This window comes from Aphis gossypii, chromosome 1 (genome assembly GCF_020184175.1).
Source record: "Aphis gossypii isolate Hap1 chromosome 1, ASM2018417v2, whole genome shotgun sequence".
NCBI lineage: Eukaryota > Metazoa > Arthropoda > Insecta > Hemiptera > Aphididae > Aphis > Aphis gossypii.
The window spans coordinates 25,321,066-25,339,922 of record NC_065530.1 but is presented as its reverse complement, the minus strand read 5'-3'; the positions used below and the strand labels follow the sequence as shown (position 1 = coordinate 25,339,922).

Here is an 18,857-nt window from a genome sequence, read left to right as displayed (position 1 = left end):
CCGATATTCGGGTAATAAAATATAATAGGTATAGGTAATAAGTAATAACTATAAAATATTAATTGTAAATATTTTTTCTATCAATTCGCAATACAATATAAATACAAGCGGCGTAACTTAAAAATTTGGGGCCAGGAATGGAATTTTTAAGGGGCCAGCACTCATCCCGCAGGCGTATAGGGAGATCTGAGAGGCGAATTTTGTTTATCGAAATAATTTTATTTATTTTTTAAAAATATCATTGCATGTCTTATTAAATACACATTTCATCACATCATTTAATGAACAGGTAATTATTATTGATGATTTAACAGATAATAATATTGTGTAAATAAAAATAAATCAAAAAATGGTTGTAACAAACCACAATTAATAACACTCTAGATAAATTTAAATAAGTATAAGTCTCAAAATTTAAATTATTTTTTGTACGCGCCATTTACTACATATATTTAAAGTAACATCGGTGCTGGCGCCATTAAGTCATATATTATCGTCACTGTCAGGCGTTTCCCTTTCCTCCCTGCGAGGGATTGCAGTCGTTATTAACACCCAACTATGTGATCGTTACCGTTGCTAGACGAATAGGATCGAAGTGGTACTTGTGATGTTCTCGCCGTCAAAATCGGTGCCGCCTAGCGCAGACCGAGGCAGACAAAGGATATCGTAGTCGCCGCGTCGACGCCACACACCGTAGCTGTTCTATATTCGAGGTCGTTAACGTCGGGCGTAGCCGTTGTCGATCCTCGATAGACAATCGTCACAGCTGTTGCATATCAACCAGAACAAACTCATTTTATCAGAAAATTGATATACTTTCAGTTATTGTAAGTCGTTTTGTTTTTATTGATTCTCACTATTTTGCAGTAACGCCTAATATTGTAATTATAATTTAACAATACAAATATTTGGAGAAAGTAAAACAATCAACGGAAATCTTATATTGTTTTTTCTTTCTGTTTTATTTTGCTTAGTGTTTTACAGTTTAAGGAATTTATAAATACAAAAAAGAAGGCAATAAATTCAAACCTCATAAAAGTGTACCCATGTATCTATCTACGTATGATATGTACCTTGACTATATATTCTCTTTTTTTCATTTATATATTATGTTGTTTAGCTGTAGTTTGACATGACACTTTTTATTGATTACAAATGATTGACAATTTTTAGCAGGGGTGTAATTAAGAAGGGGATGTGGAAGATCTATCCAGAGACTTATTTTACTAATATTTTACAGTATTTATAGTTCTTAAACTTTAACTCTTAAACCTTAGTTTCCTTAAAACTTTTCTAAAAATGTTTTATATCTACCCCCCCCCCTCTACAAGGAAAATTTTTAATTTACGCCAGTGATTTATTGTAACTAATTATCGATCTATAATCGTTCTGTAATTGATTGCGTCTACTCCTACCAACAGTTAACCTTTTATCATTCTTTTGACCTTGGTTAACTACAAAATTTTTCTATAATAATATTGATTATATTATAATATACCCATTGGGTATTACCCGCTGTGCTGTTCATGTGATATTAAAACCACTATAGAAACTAATAAACATTATATAAATTTAACAGTGACGGTTAACGCGCGTGAATTAGAAATCACTAATTTCTTCTTCCTTTACACTGAAATATTATTGAAAAATGTTTATTTATCATGTATAATATTAACATTTTTAGAAAAGTAGAATATGTATAATGATTACATTTGAATTTGCATCTCATGGTCAACACGTTTATGAAAACTACTCATGGTAATTCATCCGTGTTTGTAGGTCAACCTAAAACATTATCTACAAACAACTATGTAGTTGACACAATAGTGTTATAAAACGATATAAGAAGTAAATTTAAATTTAAAATAAAATATTATATTCATTAAAAACCACCAAACTTACAATCTTTCTTAAAAAATTAATTATAAGTTTATGACTAATATTAGGTATATTAATACAAGTTATTAAAATTTAAAACATTATAATTTCCAATTGAATTTAACCACGGAGTCTACGTCTCCCTTGTCGCGCGCCACTAACCGGTAAGGTCGTCTGTCGTGCAATGAGCTTTGTTTATTTTATTTCGATTTGGCTTATTCTTATTTTGAATAATATCTTTAAATTTGAATACTAATCTAAAATAAAAAAAGAAATACACAATTAAATATTCTGAATACGTTTTTTTTTTGTTTTTATATTTTTATGTTCGTATAGGTACTACTGTACTTAAGGAAAAATATGATATATATATATTAAAATATTTGTCTCGATAAATTAAAATCCACTGGTCACCACTTACTAATACAAGATTAAATTTAGTATAGTAACATAAACTACAGTTATAGCTTGTCATGTAGGCTCAACTCAATATTGGACATTTTTGATAATAATTTATTAGTATATTGCATCGGCATATTTTATTAGTGTTGTAGACATTTTTTTTTTTGTAAAATTTAATGAAAAGTATTAATATATAAATGCGTTATTGAAATAATTATTTTTGTTTTAATCAAAAAAATCGTATTAGTAATCAAAAAAAAATATATATATACTTGAGAATCATTAAAATGCTTTTAAAATCCCTGTACATATTTCTGAATACCTTTTCACTCATTAATTCATATACATATTTTTAAAATAAAATAAAAGCTTATACTTAACATTTTTGTCTAATAACACTTTTTTTTATCAATTTTCTTCGCTATATAATCGCAGGTGTATAGTTACTAGTTCATACTGTTCACTTGCAGAACAAAGCACTTATATTTTTCTGATATTTTATTATATGGTTGGCTCAAATACTCGTACCTATTTGAAACTATTTGAATCTGAACTCGGCTTCAACACATTTGGTTATTTTTCCCTAAAACGCTACAGGTTTGGACACTATTTTGTTCTGATGTTATGATACGTTTGGGCATTATAATTATAGTCTATGATGAATGATGACTATATATAATATGCAAGTTTTATATGTATGTAAGTTTTATATAAATTTATGAATTAAGAAATAGAAATTATACACTATGAGTATAAATTTAAATTAAAAAACGTTATAATGCTTATAATAATGCAGCAGTCTCAGCACGTCTTGCTGACGAGATGATGAGTACTAGATTTAACTATGTAAACTGTATTATATTATATTTACGATTAAGTACAAAAATCAAATTTCAAAATTTGATTTTAAATTACATTAATTACCATACATAGCTTATATACTTTTTAACAAAAGGTATATACTTCTTTTATTTTAATGTCCAAATGTGCTATAATTTTATTGAAGATATCGAGTACCTACCTAAACATTATGAGAATTTTGAGTACCCAATCGTTCTGCATCACTTAATTCTTGTTTAATATAATATTATTTTATAGCGTTGTTGTATTTTTTCAAATAAAAATGTTAAACTTAAGATAACAACATTGATTATAAACACTTATAATAATCAATGATAATACTTATAATTTTATAAAATTATTATATCATTAAAATTAACATAATTTCACGATAAATTGAATATTATACCATGGCGAAAAATAAAGTCAAATTAGGATTTCTTATGAATTTTTAAAACCTTTATAATGATTTCCACTAACTCAATGTTATTTTGTATAATGACAGGGCCAGAAAATGTATCATGAACAACAATGGACCAAGAAAATTAAAGTAATATAGCTGCAGTATTAATATTTTCTTCAAATACATAATATAATGACTGAAATTGTTTTCATGATTATTGCATAGTTGACTTGCTGAAAACTAATGGAACCATGCCACTAAAAATTATATAATGCAAATATCTATAATAATTTATACTATTTAAAATGTATGTAAATTTTTATATTATCATTATAAACCGTTTAGTGTTCAATACGTTATTATAATTAAATACTTTCTTTTATATAATTTATTAATATAGATAAAATTGTGTAAACATTATTACACATTGAAGGTATTAAAAAAATTGTATAATTATTATAAAACCATAGTAAATAATAAAAGCTAGAATTTGATTAATATTGAAGGTACGTATAATAAAATGATAATTCAATAATTTATTCAAAGTGAAATTAGGACTTTAAATTTTGATTGGAGCGATGAATGCGTTAGATTTAAAATTACGTGTATTATCTTATACATGTCATGTTGTTTAAAAGTAGAAGAAATACTTCGATTTTTATTTTTGAGGGCAGTTTCAAAATCACAAAAATTATTTTTATTTTATAACTACAGGGTTGAGAATTTGATTAAAGTTTGTCGTGAGTTTCGCTTACCTACACCAAATCTAAAATATATGAGTATAACCATATATTTCTTATTTTCTTTTTATGTGTATTAAAATTCTAGTGTTGTTAAAATTAGACATTCATACATAAATTAATAATTTTGTCATAAACAATTTAAGTTATTTTGTTGTAATTAAAAAAAAAAAAAACATTAGTCGTAGAAATTTAAAACATACCACCTTAATTGATAAGTTATATTATCACTTTCTACTCGTGTAGACGTGTAGTATACATAATGTAGTTTCATAATGTAATTGTTTAAATATTTACGCTTGATTTGAGTTATTCATAAAGACATTTTAAATTGTCGACTTTTTTGTACAATATACTATAATATGCGATAACGTTTTTTTGTTTATATTAAAAGCTAAAATATGTAATACAATATAGGTTCCTCAAAATAAGTTGTCAGCGCATATTTAATTGCGCATTAGCGTATATACCTGGCATATTATTAAAACTATTTTATTTTAGTATATTGTTTTAAGCCCATTTCGTACATACGAATACGAACGCTATGCGGTCATTTTGCTCGATACGTGTGACATTTTTTCGTTTTTATTTGGTCACCGATATAATCGCTCATACGCGTCATTATTATACATTATAATATGCGCGTTTCGGCTTGGCCGTGAATCGACACGAAGCTTTAAAGACGCGTGCCGATAAAAAAAAAAAGATAACAACCGACTGCCGTTTACATACGCGTACAATACGTTATAATAATATAATATAATATTTGTAGTATTTTGTGTTATTGTTGAGAGAGAGAAAAACGTATTTTCACACCCGCCTTCGCAAGTGCGTATGGCATATATATTATAAATATAAACGGGCGGACAACGGCACTCGAGTAGCAGAAGCCGCCAGAAAAGTATATAATATTTTTTTTTGACGCCGGTTAAACGTCATATTAACATACGATTAGTTGTACGGAATTTTATTACCATTTCGACGACGACGATGAACAATATTATAATGAACAATTCGCGGGGCTGTTATGAAATTTTTTCGCTGTTAGCCGTTACGATTGCTGCCATCATGCTCGTCCATCAGCCCGCGACCGTCCGCTGCGCCGACGGCGGAATCATAACACCGCAACAGCAGCAGCAGCAGACGATGATGTTCACCGCGCCAACGGGCTACTACGTGTCCACGTACGATCACATAGACGTCGGCCGATTGTTGCGAAACAACAAGGTGGTGTCGGGCTACGTCAAATGTTTCGTCAACGAAGGACCCTGCACGCCGGACGGCAAATTAGTCAAAGGTAGGATGAAACGAGGGTCGTGCGACAGAGTATAATAGGTAGAATTCGGGACTTATCACGTTAAAAAATGCATGATGCAATTCGTATTGTCAAAGTATGCTTTAAAATATGCGATTGAAATTGTTTTTTTTTTTTTTTTTGAAATAACCAATAATACACACAAAAATGTCGAATCACTAAAAACAGTATTAATAGCAATTGATCATTTATGAATAAATAATTGCTAAACGTAAACTAACTCGGATAGGTATAAATGATTAATACGACCATTATTTGATAGTTTTGACAAAAAAAATAAAAAAACGACGAAATAATAACACAATAAAAAAAATGTACCTAATTGTAGGTATTTTGTCGTTTTTACTGTTTTTAGTTAAGTAAACGAAGCCGAGTATCAAATTCTTATACGAAATAGTATACGTACTATAGCAATATACCTACACTAGGGTATGATGTTTAATTTATTCCATCCACAATAAAAAATCTAGACTCAATTTTTAATTGTTCGATTGCCAATAGCAATGCGTAGTTTACAATGCATGCTCAGCTATTTTACATTTAATAATGAATTTATTGAAATTCTGGTTTTTAGAATTTTTAAAAATATTCAAAGATCACATTTGAAAATGTTTGTGCTGCTTATTGGAGTGTACCATGGGCATACAAAATTTTGATATTTGTTTTAATTTAAAAGTTATTAAATTTGTTCCAAAAACTATAAACGTTTTTGAAAATACTTTTATTACTTATTAAACTTATGTCTTTAAATAACCAACATTTCGAAATGATATTTCCCTTGTAAAATAATATTCTTTATCGGTGTAGTTTTTAAATAAGTGTTTTTACCTCTTTAAATGATGACATGTATGATACTTTTCAGAGGTATAATTACTTCGACTTATAAAAATTAAGAAGTAGTTTATGAATTTATAAGTTATGTATAATAAGTATTTAAAGTTTATATGACTGGAGTAAGTGGCACTGGAATACCTAGTAAAATATTTATTCTGTATTATTCCGATAGTCTAAAGTCTTTAATACATTAAACCACTCATTCAGAATTCAGTTTTTATGTTTCAAAATTTTCTGCCAAGGAATATGAAATGAAAAATATATGTTAAAATTCAAAACAATAAAAATAAATATAATCATACAATTAATACAAAATTTAAATTTTTCTTTGATTTTAATCATAAAAAAAATTGTATTTTATTTTTAACAATTTTAAAACTTTTTAAAAAAGCATAATATGCTTTACATGAAAAAAAAATCTCTCTTTATACACTATAAGTTACTATTATATAAAATTAGTTTATAAATAAGTTTACTAGTGTATTATTATTTATTAATTAATCATAATATAACTATTATACCCATAGGCGTCCGCAGAAATTTTTCTAGGAGGGGCCATGTTATGATTTGTTATATAATAAATAATAGTATCTCAAAACATATTTTTGAAAAGCCAGGGAGGTGAAAATATTCTAGCTTGCTCCTCTTTCCGGGCGCATATGATTATATCTGTCAAATTACCAAAATGGATTTATATTTTGAATTTTTAATAAAGATATTCTACAATAAATTATACTTTATTGAAGTTTAGTTTATCAGTCGACCGATGAAAGCTGGTTGTGATCACGCATATCCCTTCTCAATTTACCGACTACGCTGTTGTCGAATGTTATGACACCATAAGACAACATTTATATAGATAAACGTGGAGCACAATAGCACATATATTTGTGGAAGGAGATGGACAGATGAAAACAGTTATTTTTTTTTTTTATTGGTAGGGGTAAACTTAATTCGAATAGAGTATAAATGCAGACAGAAATTTTAGAAGACACGTTCTCGTTTAAAAAGTAAAATATAAAGGTAAACCAATAAAAATTAAACGAGAATATGAGTTATTTAAAAACGAGGAAGTTGTGTCTTGAAAATTTTTATTACTTTTTTCTTGAAACCAAAGAATAAGAGTTAAAAATATTCTTAACTCACAGGCGACATTTTGAACAAAATGACCAACCGTGCGTCGTTTTGAAATTATATTACGTCTTGATTTTATACCAATTTTATAAGTAGCAAAACTGTAGTTGTCATGTTTCTAAATTAAATGATTTTTAACCGTTTTAATGCAGGTTTATTGACGTTGATACTATAAAATATATAATATGTTTTGATGAAGTCAAATTGTTTTTCGATTTCGATAATGAATACGTGTAATAATATAAAATCAAAATATTATAATAAAGTATAATTCTCATATTCTCGGGTGAATGACTGTAATATACAGTTGTACTCATGAGGTTTTAGTAATTCTGAGATATACTCAAGATGTCTGTTTTATTTATTATTTCTAACCTTTAAAACATAAGTGGTCAATTTTTTTTATTTATAAACATATAAACCAACATGTATCGACCTTTAAATTGTTGTCGATATTGAACAAAAGGTCAAACGCAATTAATAGCCAACGCGATTTAATATACGAAAATATATTAGCTATATTGTGTTATATTCGTATTAAGTAGTTATTATAGCTAAGTAGGCTATGTAAAAAAAAATATATATGAAACGCGCACACTTACACGCATCGTTCGTAGGTCATTCGTAGGTATATGATGTTGATTGTGAGTTTGTGACTAATATTTTCGTATTAGCTGATATTACTTTTTTCGTGTCAATTTATTATGACAATATTATAAAATTCAGGTATTCAATTCAATGATTTGTTCTGTTTTGTCATTGATCGTCGAATGAGAATATATATTTTTGACAGCTGCTTACGTTTAAAGATAAATACACATATCAAATAATAATTATTATATATTATTATGGAAATATTACAATAACAATAACAAAAAAAGTTTATAAACAATAACCGATCGAATGCAGTTATTTCGTCAAGGTCTCAGACTCGTGTTTGGTTATACATTCGTTGTCAACATTCGCACTCATTTATAGCCTAACTAAATTATAGCCTATATCATAATATGCGTAACTATATCTATATTTTAGAGGGTGCTAAGATTGTTAACGGCTGACGAAATAAATCCTTACGCTCCTTTCAAACGTTTTTGTACTAGTTATTAGATCAAGCGATTATTATATTTTATTTTTATATACGTTTTTTTTTTTTTTTGGTAGTTTTCCATATATTATAAATACACATAAACACTAATAACATACATTAAATAATAATAAAAATTATAAGCAAACACGTAATGAATATATTTCAATAATACCTATGCATTATTTTTTCTTTAAATTTTATACTGTACTTATCTAAAACTAACTGATTTAAAGTTATTTGTTATATCTCGTTGAATATTTAATAAAGATAAATTAGTGAACTATTTTTGTAACATACTCGTAATTTTTGATTTATTACATACTAGAAAAACTGAGTTCACGAGTTACAAAACTTATTGGAATTATTATGATGGAAATTTTAACTAATAACTCATATAAATTAGGAAAAACTAAGTTTTGTATGGTATTCTTCAAACATAATGCTGTTGATAATATTAAATGTGGTAATTATTATTAATATTTAGTTATATCTGCAATTGACATAAAATATAATATTTTACAATTTAAATGCTAAAATATGAATTTAAACAATCAAAAAAACGAAATAGTAATTCAAATTAAATATCTAATGTAAAAATTAAGTGCTATGGTTTAGTATCTAACTTTTAAAGGTAACAAAAACTACTTACTGCAATTTCTCTATAGTTATGTTCTTATAAAAAATATATCTGTTGTCCAATATTTTCTTTGGTGTAGTATATTGGTCGTCTCGGAACATTGCATGTACTTATGCCTATTTGTTTCTTCTAAATTAACCTATATTGGCTATTACCTCCTCGATTCTTTTTATTTCACTCCCATCACCGGCTAAATTTGTATTTTTGACAAAAAAAGCATTACTTGACCTTTAGTCTTTGCATTATGCTCATATTCCACACATAACTACGTGAGTACATACGCTGTTTGGCAAACAGTATAATTCCTGGGCCGCGTCAAATTTTAATTTACAAAATTAAATACACATATTAATATATTGTTATACATGAATGTTGTTTGATTTACAGCCTACTTGTTGCCCGAGATCATACGTACCGTGTGTGGAAAGTGCACGCCAAGGCAAAAAGACATGGCACGGATGGTACTCAAACACATTTACACGTACAGGCAAGCGGATTTCGAAAAAATCATGCAGATTTACGACACGGATGGCAAAAGAAACGAGATTCTAGCTTTCATGAACCATTAGTTCACCTGGAACATTCGGCAGTTTTATTATATCATTATAAAACATTAATTTATGATGTATGAAAATATTGTATCACGTTTACCTTATCATAATAATTCAATACACTCTCTAACGTCAACGTCTATGGCGAGACTACTAGCTATAATATTATTTAATAACTATAGCCGATTTTACCCCACGAATCGGATAGTTAACTTTTGAAGTTTTTTTATTTATCCTCTATCACTTTTCCGATTAGTCATTATTATAATATCGTTAATCAGGAATATAATATATATTTTATAGTTTATACTTCATAATGTACGTACCTACATATCTATAATATTTATGTACACAATATATATTTACTCAAATACAATCGATTGTTTATAATATAACTTTGTGCCATAAAATCGATTTTCATATACCATCGAACTGTATATAATAGGTACCTACCTACATTGGTATTGCGTTGCAGCATCGTCATATACACGTCAAAACGCTTAGATGAAATCATCTAAAAAATATTTAGGTCAGCGTAAAAAAAAAAATGAAACTATTAAAAAGTTATATTAAATTTTTGTGAGCGTAAACTAAATATTGTCTAAATTCATCAAAACAACAAAAAATATCAAATTACTTACCTAATTTATTAAAAATGCATAAGCTGTTTAATTAAATTATTGAAGGATGTTTTTCATCAATTATTCTTACACAAATATAAATATATATATAATAAATATCAAAAATACATATCCACAATTTTTTTATAAACATGGTTAATATTTAAACGGAATCGGGGAGTTAAAATAAAAATTACAAATTTTATTGGAATATCTATTTATAGTTATTTTGTTTAAATTAAAAAAAATATATTAATTGTAGTAGGTGGACTTGAATGTTTTGTTTATTATTATTATTTTCTACATACAAATTTTTTTTCAAAATATTTAAACCACATATATATATACATATGTTTTACGCTGCATTGGTATTGACTTACCTAAATGTTAATAAAAACAATATAAATAAATTATAATATAATAATATTAGAATAAACATTTAGCAGTTATTAGATAGGTTATAGATAATATGTTATGTTTTTGAAAAAATTAGTTTAATGAGTTCAGTCTGTTTTATTGCTAATAGTAATATAAATTATAAATAAATTAAACAATATATTTAAAAATTAAGGCATTCAAAATGAGAACCACCTTTTTTTATTGTAAATTATTTTGCAATGCTGATGGTTTGATGGTTTTTGATGGAGACTTAAATAATTAGTTTTTGAGTTTTTCAACACTATGTGCACTAAGATTTATTGAGTTAATAAAAATAGATTTGGAATATTTAGGGATTACGATAATTTTAAAATGGTAGTAATTATTATTATAATTAATATATTAGTTATTAATCTATTAAAATTACTATAAAATATATTAGATTAAATATTATTTATTTTATAATTTTAAAACTGTCTTTAATGACTATAGCCCTTTTAGTATTTAAATTTAAATAACACAGAAACGACTAATTCATAAACATTTTCAGAAAAATTATCATTTAAATAACTTACAATCAAAAAGTTGGTTCATGTTTGAAAAAAAGTTTGTATCACCATAATAATAATTTAAAACGTGTTCCTTAAGTATAATTAATTTTAATAAATTCATTATTTAAATGAAAAACTAATACTATATCACCTAGTATAGATTGTAAAGATTATAGATTTTCTGCGAATCAAATATGCATCAACATAATAATATAGATAATCATTTAGTCATTAAAATAATTTTAATCCGTTGGCATCATTCATTATTATACTATGGATTTTCCATCAAATATAATTTCTTTTGATTGTAACGTTATATCAATACTGTTCGAAAATTGTGTGATTCGTTCAAGATTGTATTCACTATTTAAATGAGCTGCAGATTACAAATTTTTAAACATAATTAACTAATAATTTTATATTATAATACATTATACAAAGTTGAATAAGTTGGCATTTGATTCTATATCTCTAAAGTACTATAATGTACAGTTTAAAGTTATATAATATTATGTATACCTACTATATTTAAAATAACTTGATCAATTGAGAGACTGCACAAACATGATATTTGTTTTTTAACGAAAGAAAAAACCAGATATAATTAGGTACCTAATGCATTTCAGAATATTGTTGTCCTTCTGCAAACAATATTTATTATACCTACACTGCATCTGAAATACATGCTATAGGCATAAATAAATAACTATGGTAACCTTAAACATGATTTTAAAAATTTTCAGACGATTATATGTTTTAAACTCAGTTGTGTTGTTTTACTAACACGTAAATTCTCGTATATAGAATGCAGTATTAAACGTCTTACTTAAGTTATCAGACATTGCCGTATTATTATTATTATTAAAATTTAATAAAAATGTTAAATTTATATTATTATGTACTATTATAAATTAACAATAAGTAATAACATTTTATGCCTTCATGGTGAAAATTCATATAATTTATAATACATTTACTGTGTAGTAAACGCAATAATTACATATTATAAATTATAATGATGTATTATTAACCTTGTTTGACTGTGTAGTGCTATTGCTTTAACAATCGAGTGTTTATTGTCTTATGTGTATATATTATAATATAATAATTAATATTGTATAATATAATATTATATATAATATATAATGTATTATTAAATTATAAGTTAAACCCCGAGATTCGTCAAAACTAGTACTACAAATCTCTTTATCCAATTCTAGTTTTGATTACTTCGTTAAAACTAGAAATAACTGACTTTCTACGTTAAAACTAGTTTTAACTTAGTTTTGTATAGTTAAAATTAGACGTCTCTGAAATATTATAATGTCGAAAATTAGAATTATCTAGTGAAAATTCGTAGGACCTTTTCCGTTTATTCACTACTTCTACTTTTTTTTGTTTTTCCGTTATTAACTATAAATAACTGATAATATACAGTTTTTAGAGCAATTATAGAACATTTACCAAGCGATGGTGAAATTACGAAAAAACCAAAAAAAAAAAATAAAAAAAATAGAGGTAGTGAATAAACGAAAAGATAAAATTTGTAATTTTTATATTGATAATTTAAACTAGTTTTAACCAGAGAAAAGTAAAAATAGGTACATATATTAAGATAATATTAAAATATTATTTATTTTAACAAGACAAGCAGTCGTGACATTTAGGATTTCATAATATTCTATTTTTTTACTTAACAGCAATAATTTGTTCCACAGGAATTTTTGCATTTACACGACATTATAATGGTTTTTTTCTTTCTACTGATTCCCTTAAGCTTCTTAAAAGATGCATTCTAGTTTTAACTAGTTAAAACCAGAAATTAGTATTAACCGACCAAAGGGTCTTGTAGAAACTAGTTTTTACCGATTTCGGATTTTAACTGTAATACATAATATATATAATATACTAATTATTAGGTATAAGTATATAGTTATATCATATACACTGCGATATCGAAAGAAACAAAAGAAGCACTAACCCGGTGTGCTCGCTCGGTCGAGAGTAAGTTGATTGAGTGTCTAAATTTTCGATTTCAATCCAAATTCGATAATTGTGAGCGATAATGTAAAAATAGCCATTAAGTTTTAGTACTCGATAAAAGTCAGATAGATATTTATATTATGTAATGAATAGTAATTTTATAAAAATTCTGCAAAAACCGAACAAATATTATATATGTATAGACGGATGGATCATTGAAATAAATAGGATTTTTTATTTTTCTAGATACCAGAAGCATTGCAGTAATGTGTATTATGTATAGTTGATAAGTTTAAGTTAAATCAAGGAGACACATTAAATAAAATAATAATATTATGTTTTAATTTTATGATAAAATAAAATATATTAATAGTACGCTAAAACATATAATATATTTAAGTACCGTGCAATCAATATTTTATAAAATAATTACTGGAAGGGAAAAAAATTAATATAATTAACTGAAAATAGAAAGTTTGTACTTTTACAGTTCCGATTTGATCACACAATTTAGGAAGACATTTATTTGAAGATCTAGATCTTTAAATAATAACGTTAGTTATTTTAAGTTTCCTTTTAGTTTGGACAGCTATTTTTATTTTATTTATAAGCTGAATTATTTGCGATTGAATTGCACAATATATTTAACATAATACAATGTTTATGTTGCGACACATTCCCATAAACCGTAGGTAGTAAAAATTAATTATTGTTTTTTAATTAAATATAAATTGTGCTGCTACACCGTATTAGAGATACAGAACGATTTAATTGTTACCGCTACCATGTAACTGAGTATTACTAAAAGGTTTTAGTATGGTATTTTTAATACTGTAAATAAATAAAAATTTAAAGTATTATGTTTATAAATTATATGTATAAAGGTAATTATATCACAGAATAGATTAAATTTAAATGTTATTTATTCTGTGGTTATACTCGTATATTAATAATTAATACTGATTGATGAGATGAACTATATGCGATTTACCAGTATAATTTGAATTCATATGTATATCTTCAGCACAGTTGATAATATTTCTAGAAATTTAAAAATTCCAAAGTGATGTACTTATTTTTGTCAATTACGTTTTCGATTATCTTATTTACGCGTACTATAAATATGTCGCCGATCTGTAAAGCAGATTAAAAATAACATTAGTTTCTCTAATATAGCCAATAATTGCTTATTTCAAGGGTCACAAACCTTTTTAAACAAGTGAGCTTTATCAGAAATGTTAAATCTCCGAAAATTAAAATTTATTTGATGAGCAAAAATAAAAAAAGATTACCGTAAGCCGTATTAAATAAATTTTTCATTAATAATAATTTAATACAATTATGTTTATGTTATTTTCGTTAGATTTAAAATTATACTGTGTGACTTGATTAACCTTGAATTAGATTAATAGGTATTTGAAATTAAAATTGCAAATTTTATAAAATGAAAACAGGAATACTAGCTGTGCCACTTCTTTGCTTTGAAAAAAAAAAAATAATTTAAGATAAAAATAAAATGATAAACTTATTCAACAAGCCGTGGCATTATTCAACTTCTTTACTATATAAAGAATCAAAAATGCTTTATTTTTACTAATCTCCATTCATTGTTTATTTGTACACTTTTATTTAAACATAAAAATACTATTATTTCAGCTCATGCGCATGGTAATAATACTAGATTTAAAAAAAACATTAATATTAATATTCCTAAATTTAGAAAAACTTTTGCACAATCATTACCATATTATGTTTTTATACATTTTTGTATTAAATTTAAAATTAATCTGCAAGAATTTTATGGTCTTCTTAGTTTTAAAAAACGTGTTGTCGATATCATTATGAATAAAATGTAAAATATAAACATAGTGCATAATATTATAAAAATATAAATTATGATTAAGTTGACATTTGTTAAGATTTTGATTGCATAAATTTATTAATCTACTTTACTATAGATACAAACTTTATTCTCTTTTAAAATTCAACTTGCAAGCTTGAATTAGAAAGGTAATTATTATGTTATTTGAACTCTCATCTCCGCACAGCCATTGGTTTGGAGGTGACCAACTCTTTTTGTTATAATGATAATTTTGTTTTAAGTATTTCTGTTGTAGTTGGAAATTTTAATCCATAAATAAATAATAATTACTACACTTTGTATTTGGGAGTATGTACTAAAATAAATTACAGTCAACCATTTCACCATACTGTTGAAAATGTTTTTGAAAACATCGGTGCGACTTTAGCATGTCATGCATACTACTGTCATTTAATCTCTGAGATTATTATTTTCGGAATTCGATCAAAATAATCGAGAAAAATCCTGTTTATTTGCTTTTCGATTGTATATTGTGGTGTCAATTTCCATTTGAAAGTTAAAAAATACATCAATATAGTTTTGCACAGCACTGAATAACAAAAATTATATTAATAATGATAATAACTATCCATTATAGCGTAACATCGATGAACAGCTTCCTCGTTCTAGTTAGAATCCTAAATATAAATAAACAAAATCGATTATGAGAAAAATGTGTATGTAATAGGAAACAAAAATTTACGTTTGCTTACGGTCAAGAAATGAAAGCGTGTAGATGTTTGTATAGAACTTAGTAGGTATAGAAAAAAATAAAGTGCACAATCATTAATTATATACACACGCACACTCTACGTAGCTATAATAATAATAATAATAAACGACTCACTCTATAGTTAGAATTGTATACATTTTCAGATTATTACACTTCTAAAGAACGTCAACTGAATAGTTAATGTAAATTGTCAAAAACACAATTTTTCGCGTATTAAGACTCTTATTAATATTGCGATTTGGGCTTGGACCAAAACACTTAAATAATATCTTTGCTCTAGATAGGTACGGCCATTACCTAGGTGTCATAGGCATCATGCAAAATGTTAAAATATATAAAAAAAAATCCTGAAATACAAAAATATATTAATATGTTAAAGACGTTAATATTTAGAGATAAGTTATTATTTTTAATTTTAAATATTGTCATATTGCAATAGTAAGTAGGTAAATGTTTTCAAGTCGGTTGACATCTAATCGCGAATAAATTTATTTTCATTTTGATTTCACCAGAATGATGAAATCAGGTTCAAAATGCGTTTTGAATTATATATTATATTGTGATGAAATCTAATGATATGTTTATATTATAATATGTACCTGTTTAATATCTTTAAGTGCACTAATAATGGACAGTTGATATACAAAACTTACGCTCCATTTTCTGATTTAAAATAGTAGATAATCATATTTTAATAAATAAGTTAGTAATATTATGATAATTCGTCGCTGAGAAATAAAATAAGTAAATTATTATGCAGCAATAATATACATTTTTATTATTTAGATCGTAGATTATTATGTAAATAGATATTCTACGGCGTGTTGGTTTCTCATTCGAAAACAAGTGCGTAGTACCCGGCATCTTCATGGAAATCCATTTAGAGAAAATAAAATAATATTTTTATCCCTGAACGTCTGTCGGATTTGATTTCATCAAAAGAAATATGCGTCTTAATACGCTTTGATTTTTAATTCGACTTGATTTTTGATATCTACTCCGAAAATATAATATATTTATATTACGTATTATTATTATATTATGCATCCAGTCCACCAAATGCAATGTTTTATGTGGTCTATTGCCACATAATGGTTATATAAACATTATCGAATTTCTGATTAAACGTGTTCGATCTGAAAAAAATCGTTGTAAATTATTTGATATCGTCGACTCGCTTGAGAAAAAAAAATACTCGCGTGAAATTACACGCTCTGAAAATGTTTAGATTTCGACCGTTTTAAGATTAGGTAGTAGGTATAGTGATATAATATGACTAGGATTTTTCATTACCCAAGAATGCAGTATACAAGTTACAGGATTATTCACCAAACCATGATATATTTATTCATAACTTGTTTTTTAGAATTTTCAAAAACTCGTACTTTAAGGCTATATTTTACAACTCTTAAGATTTTTTATACCATTTAATAACTTTTGTTTGTCAAACAAAAACCTACATTTTTTATTGTGAACTATTTAATGAACATTTTTTGATATATTTAAATTGAAATTTTAACGAGTAGTTTCCGAGTTGTTAAACAATATGCACTAAAGATAACAGTCCATGATAATAGGTTTATAATGCTTAAATATATAGAGGCTTTAATGATATAAAAATGTCAGTAGGTAATTAGTAATTAATACTATTATACCTAATATTACAATTTTATCATTTATAAAAAATTCTTAAGTACCTATGGTAAGAATGGTAAGACTCAAGATGAGTAAGTAGATACTAGATTAAATATTTTATCTATTTTATATTTTTGTAAAACCATTTTAAAGACTGTCATGATAGTGATATAATATAAATTTGTTCCTTCACAGCCCATTTTCAATTTCACCGCGGTAATCAAAAATGTTCAATGGTTGACGACCCTCTTAATTTTACCATAATATGTACATTACAGTGAAATATAATATCCTAACCTAAATTATTATTTACACAGTTTGAGTACATTATTTCAGTTTTTATGAAAAGGTTTGGAAAAAAAAACTTTGGTCAATTTTGCAATATTGTTTTTGTGTGAGTTACAGTTTATTGATCAAAGACTTTTTAATCTCCATTTAATGTGTTAACTAAAAAATGAAGGCTTTTAAGTAGGACATTTCCTAATCCCTCTTGAAAATAGTATGATTACTACGGTGAAATTACTCATTGAAATTTTAATTTAGAATTCTGTAGAATTAATATTTTCTAAAAAGAGAGGGCGAGCTATCACTCTGTATACATACAGAGTATAATATATACATATTATAAGCTTACAAATTATCCGAATGTACTTCAATCTAGTCTCTACGTTTTTTTTTTTGCTATATATATATATGTATGAGTACAATCACGTTTCTTATAGTGGATTAACGTTGGTAAATAAAAAAAATAATCTCTTTGGTAAAACATACCTTATAAACCGACCATTTCCTCGTTTCCCGTTCAAATTACTAGAACTTCTTTAATATAACGTATATTTATTTGTTTATTATACGTATAATATATGCATTGGAATCGGATGCGTTGTAGAGTAGAAGACCTCGGAAGTGTGTATAAAGCGTGTCAACGCTATGAACCAAACATAATATATTTCCAGACGATATTAAAAACCCGAAGGTCAATCACTGTTATTACCGTACACTATGTACGTTAGTCTAAAACACGAAATCATATTAAGCACTATTATATAAGTACCTTTATCATATTGTTATTGTATACGTACGTTAAGGGCGTATTATTATCGTTTTTATTATATTTTATAATATTCATATTTATTGTTCAAAATGAATAAAAGTGATTTCGTGTTTGGACGGAATATACAGATGTTTACAGATTTGAAATCAACATTAACTTTTTGAGAAATTGTGTGGAAGTAAACTATACATTATTTTTTAAATTAATATAAATCATTACAA

At 26.0% G+C, this 18,857-nt stretch overlaps 1 protein-coding gene across 1 annotated transcript; it reads left to right on the top strand.

Moving 5' to 3' along the window:
* Positions 1–5,101: 5,101 nt before the first annotated feature.
* Positions 5,102–10,216, top strand: LOC114122381 (ejaculatory bulb-specific protein 3). The gene is made up of 2 exons (XM_027985024.2): positions 5,102–5,560; positions 9,658–10,216. Exons 1-2 carry the CDS (start codon positions 5,254–5,256, stop codon positions 9,837–9,839), a joined length of 489 nt encoding a protein of 162 aa, XP_027840825.2. The 5' UTR covers positions 5,102–5,253; the 3' UTR covers positions 9,840–10,216.
* Positions 10,217–18,857: the final 8,641 nt, after the last annotated feature.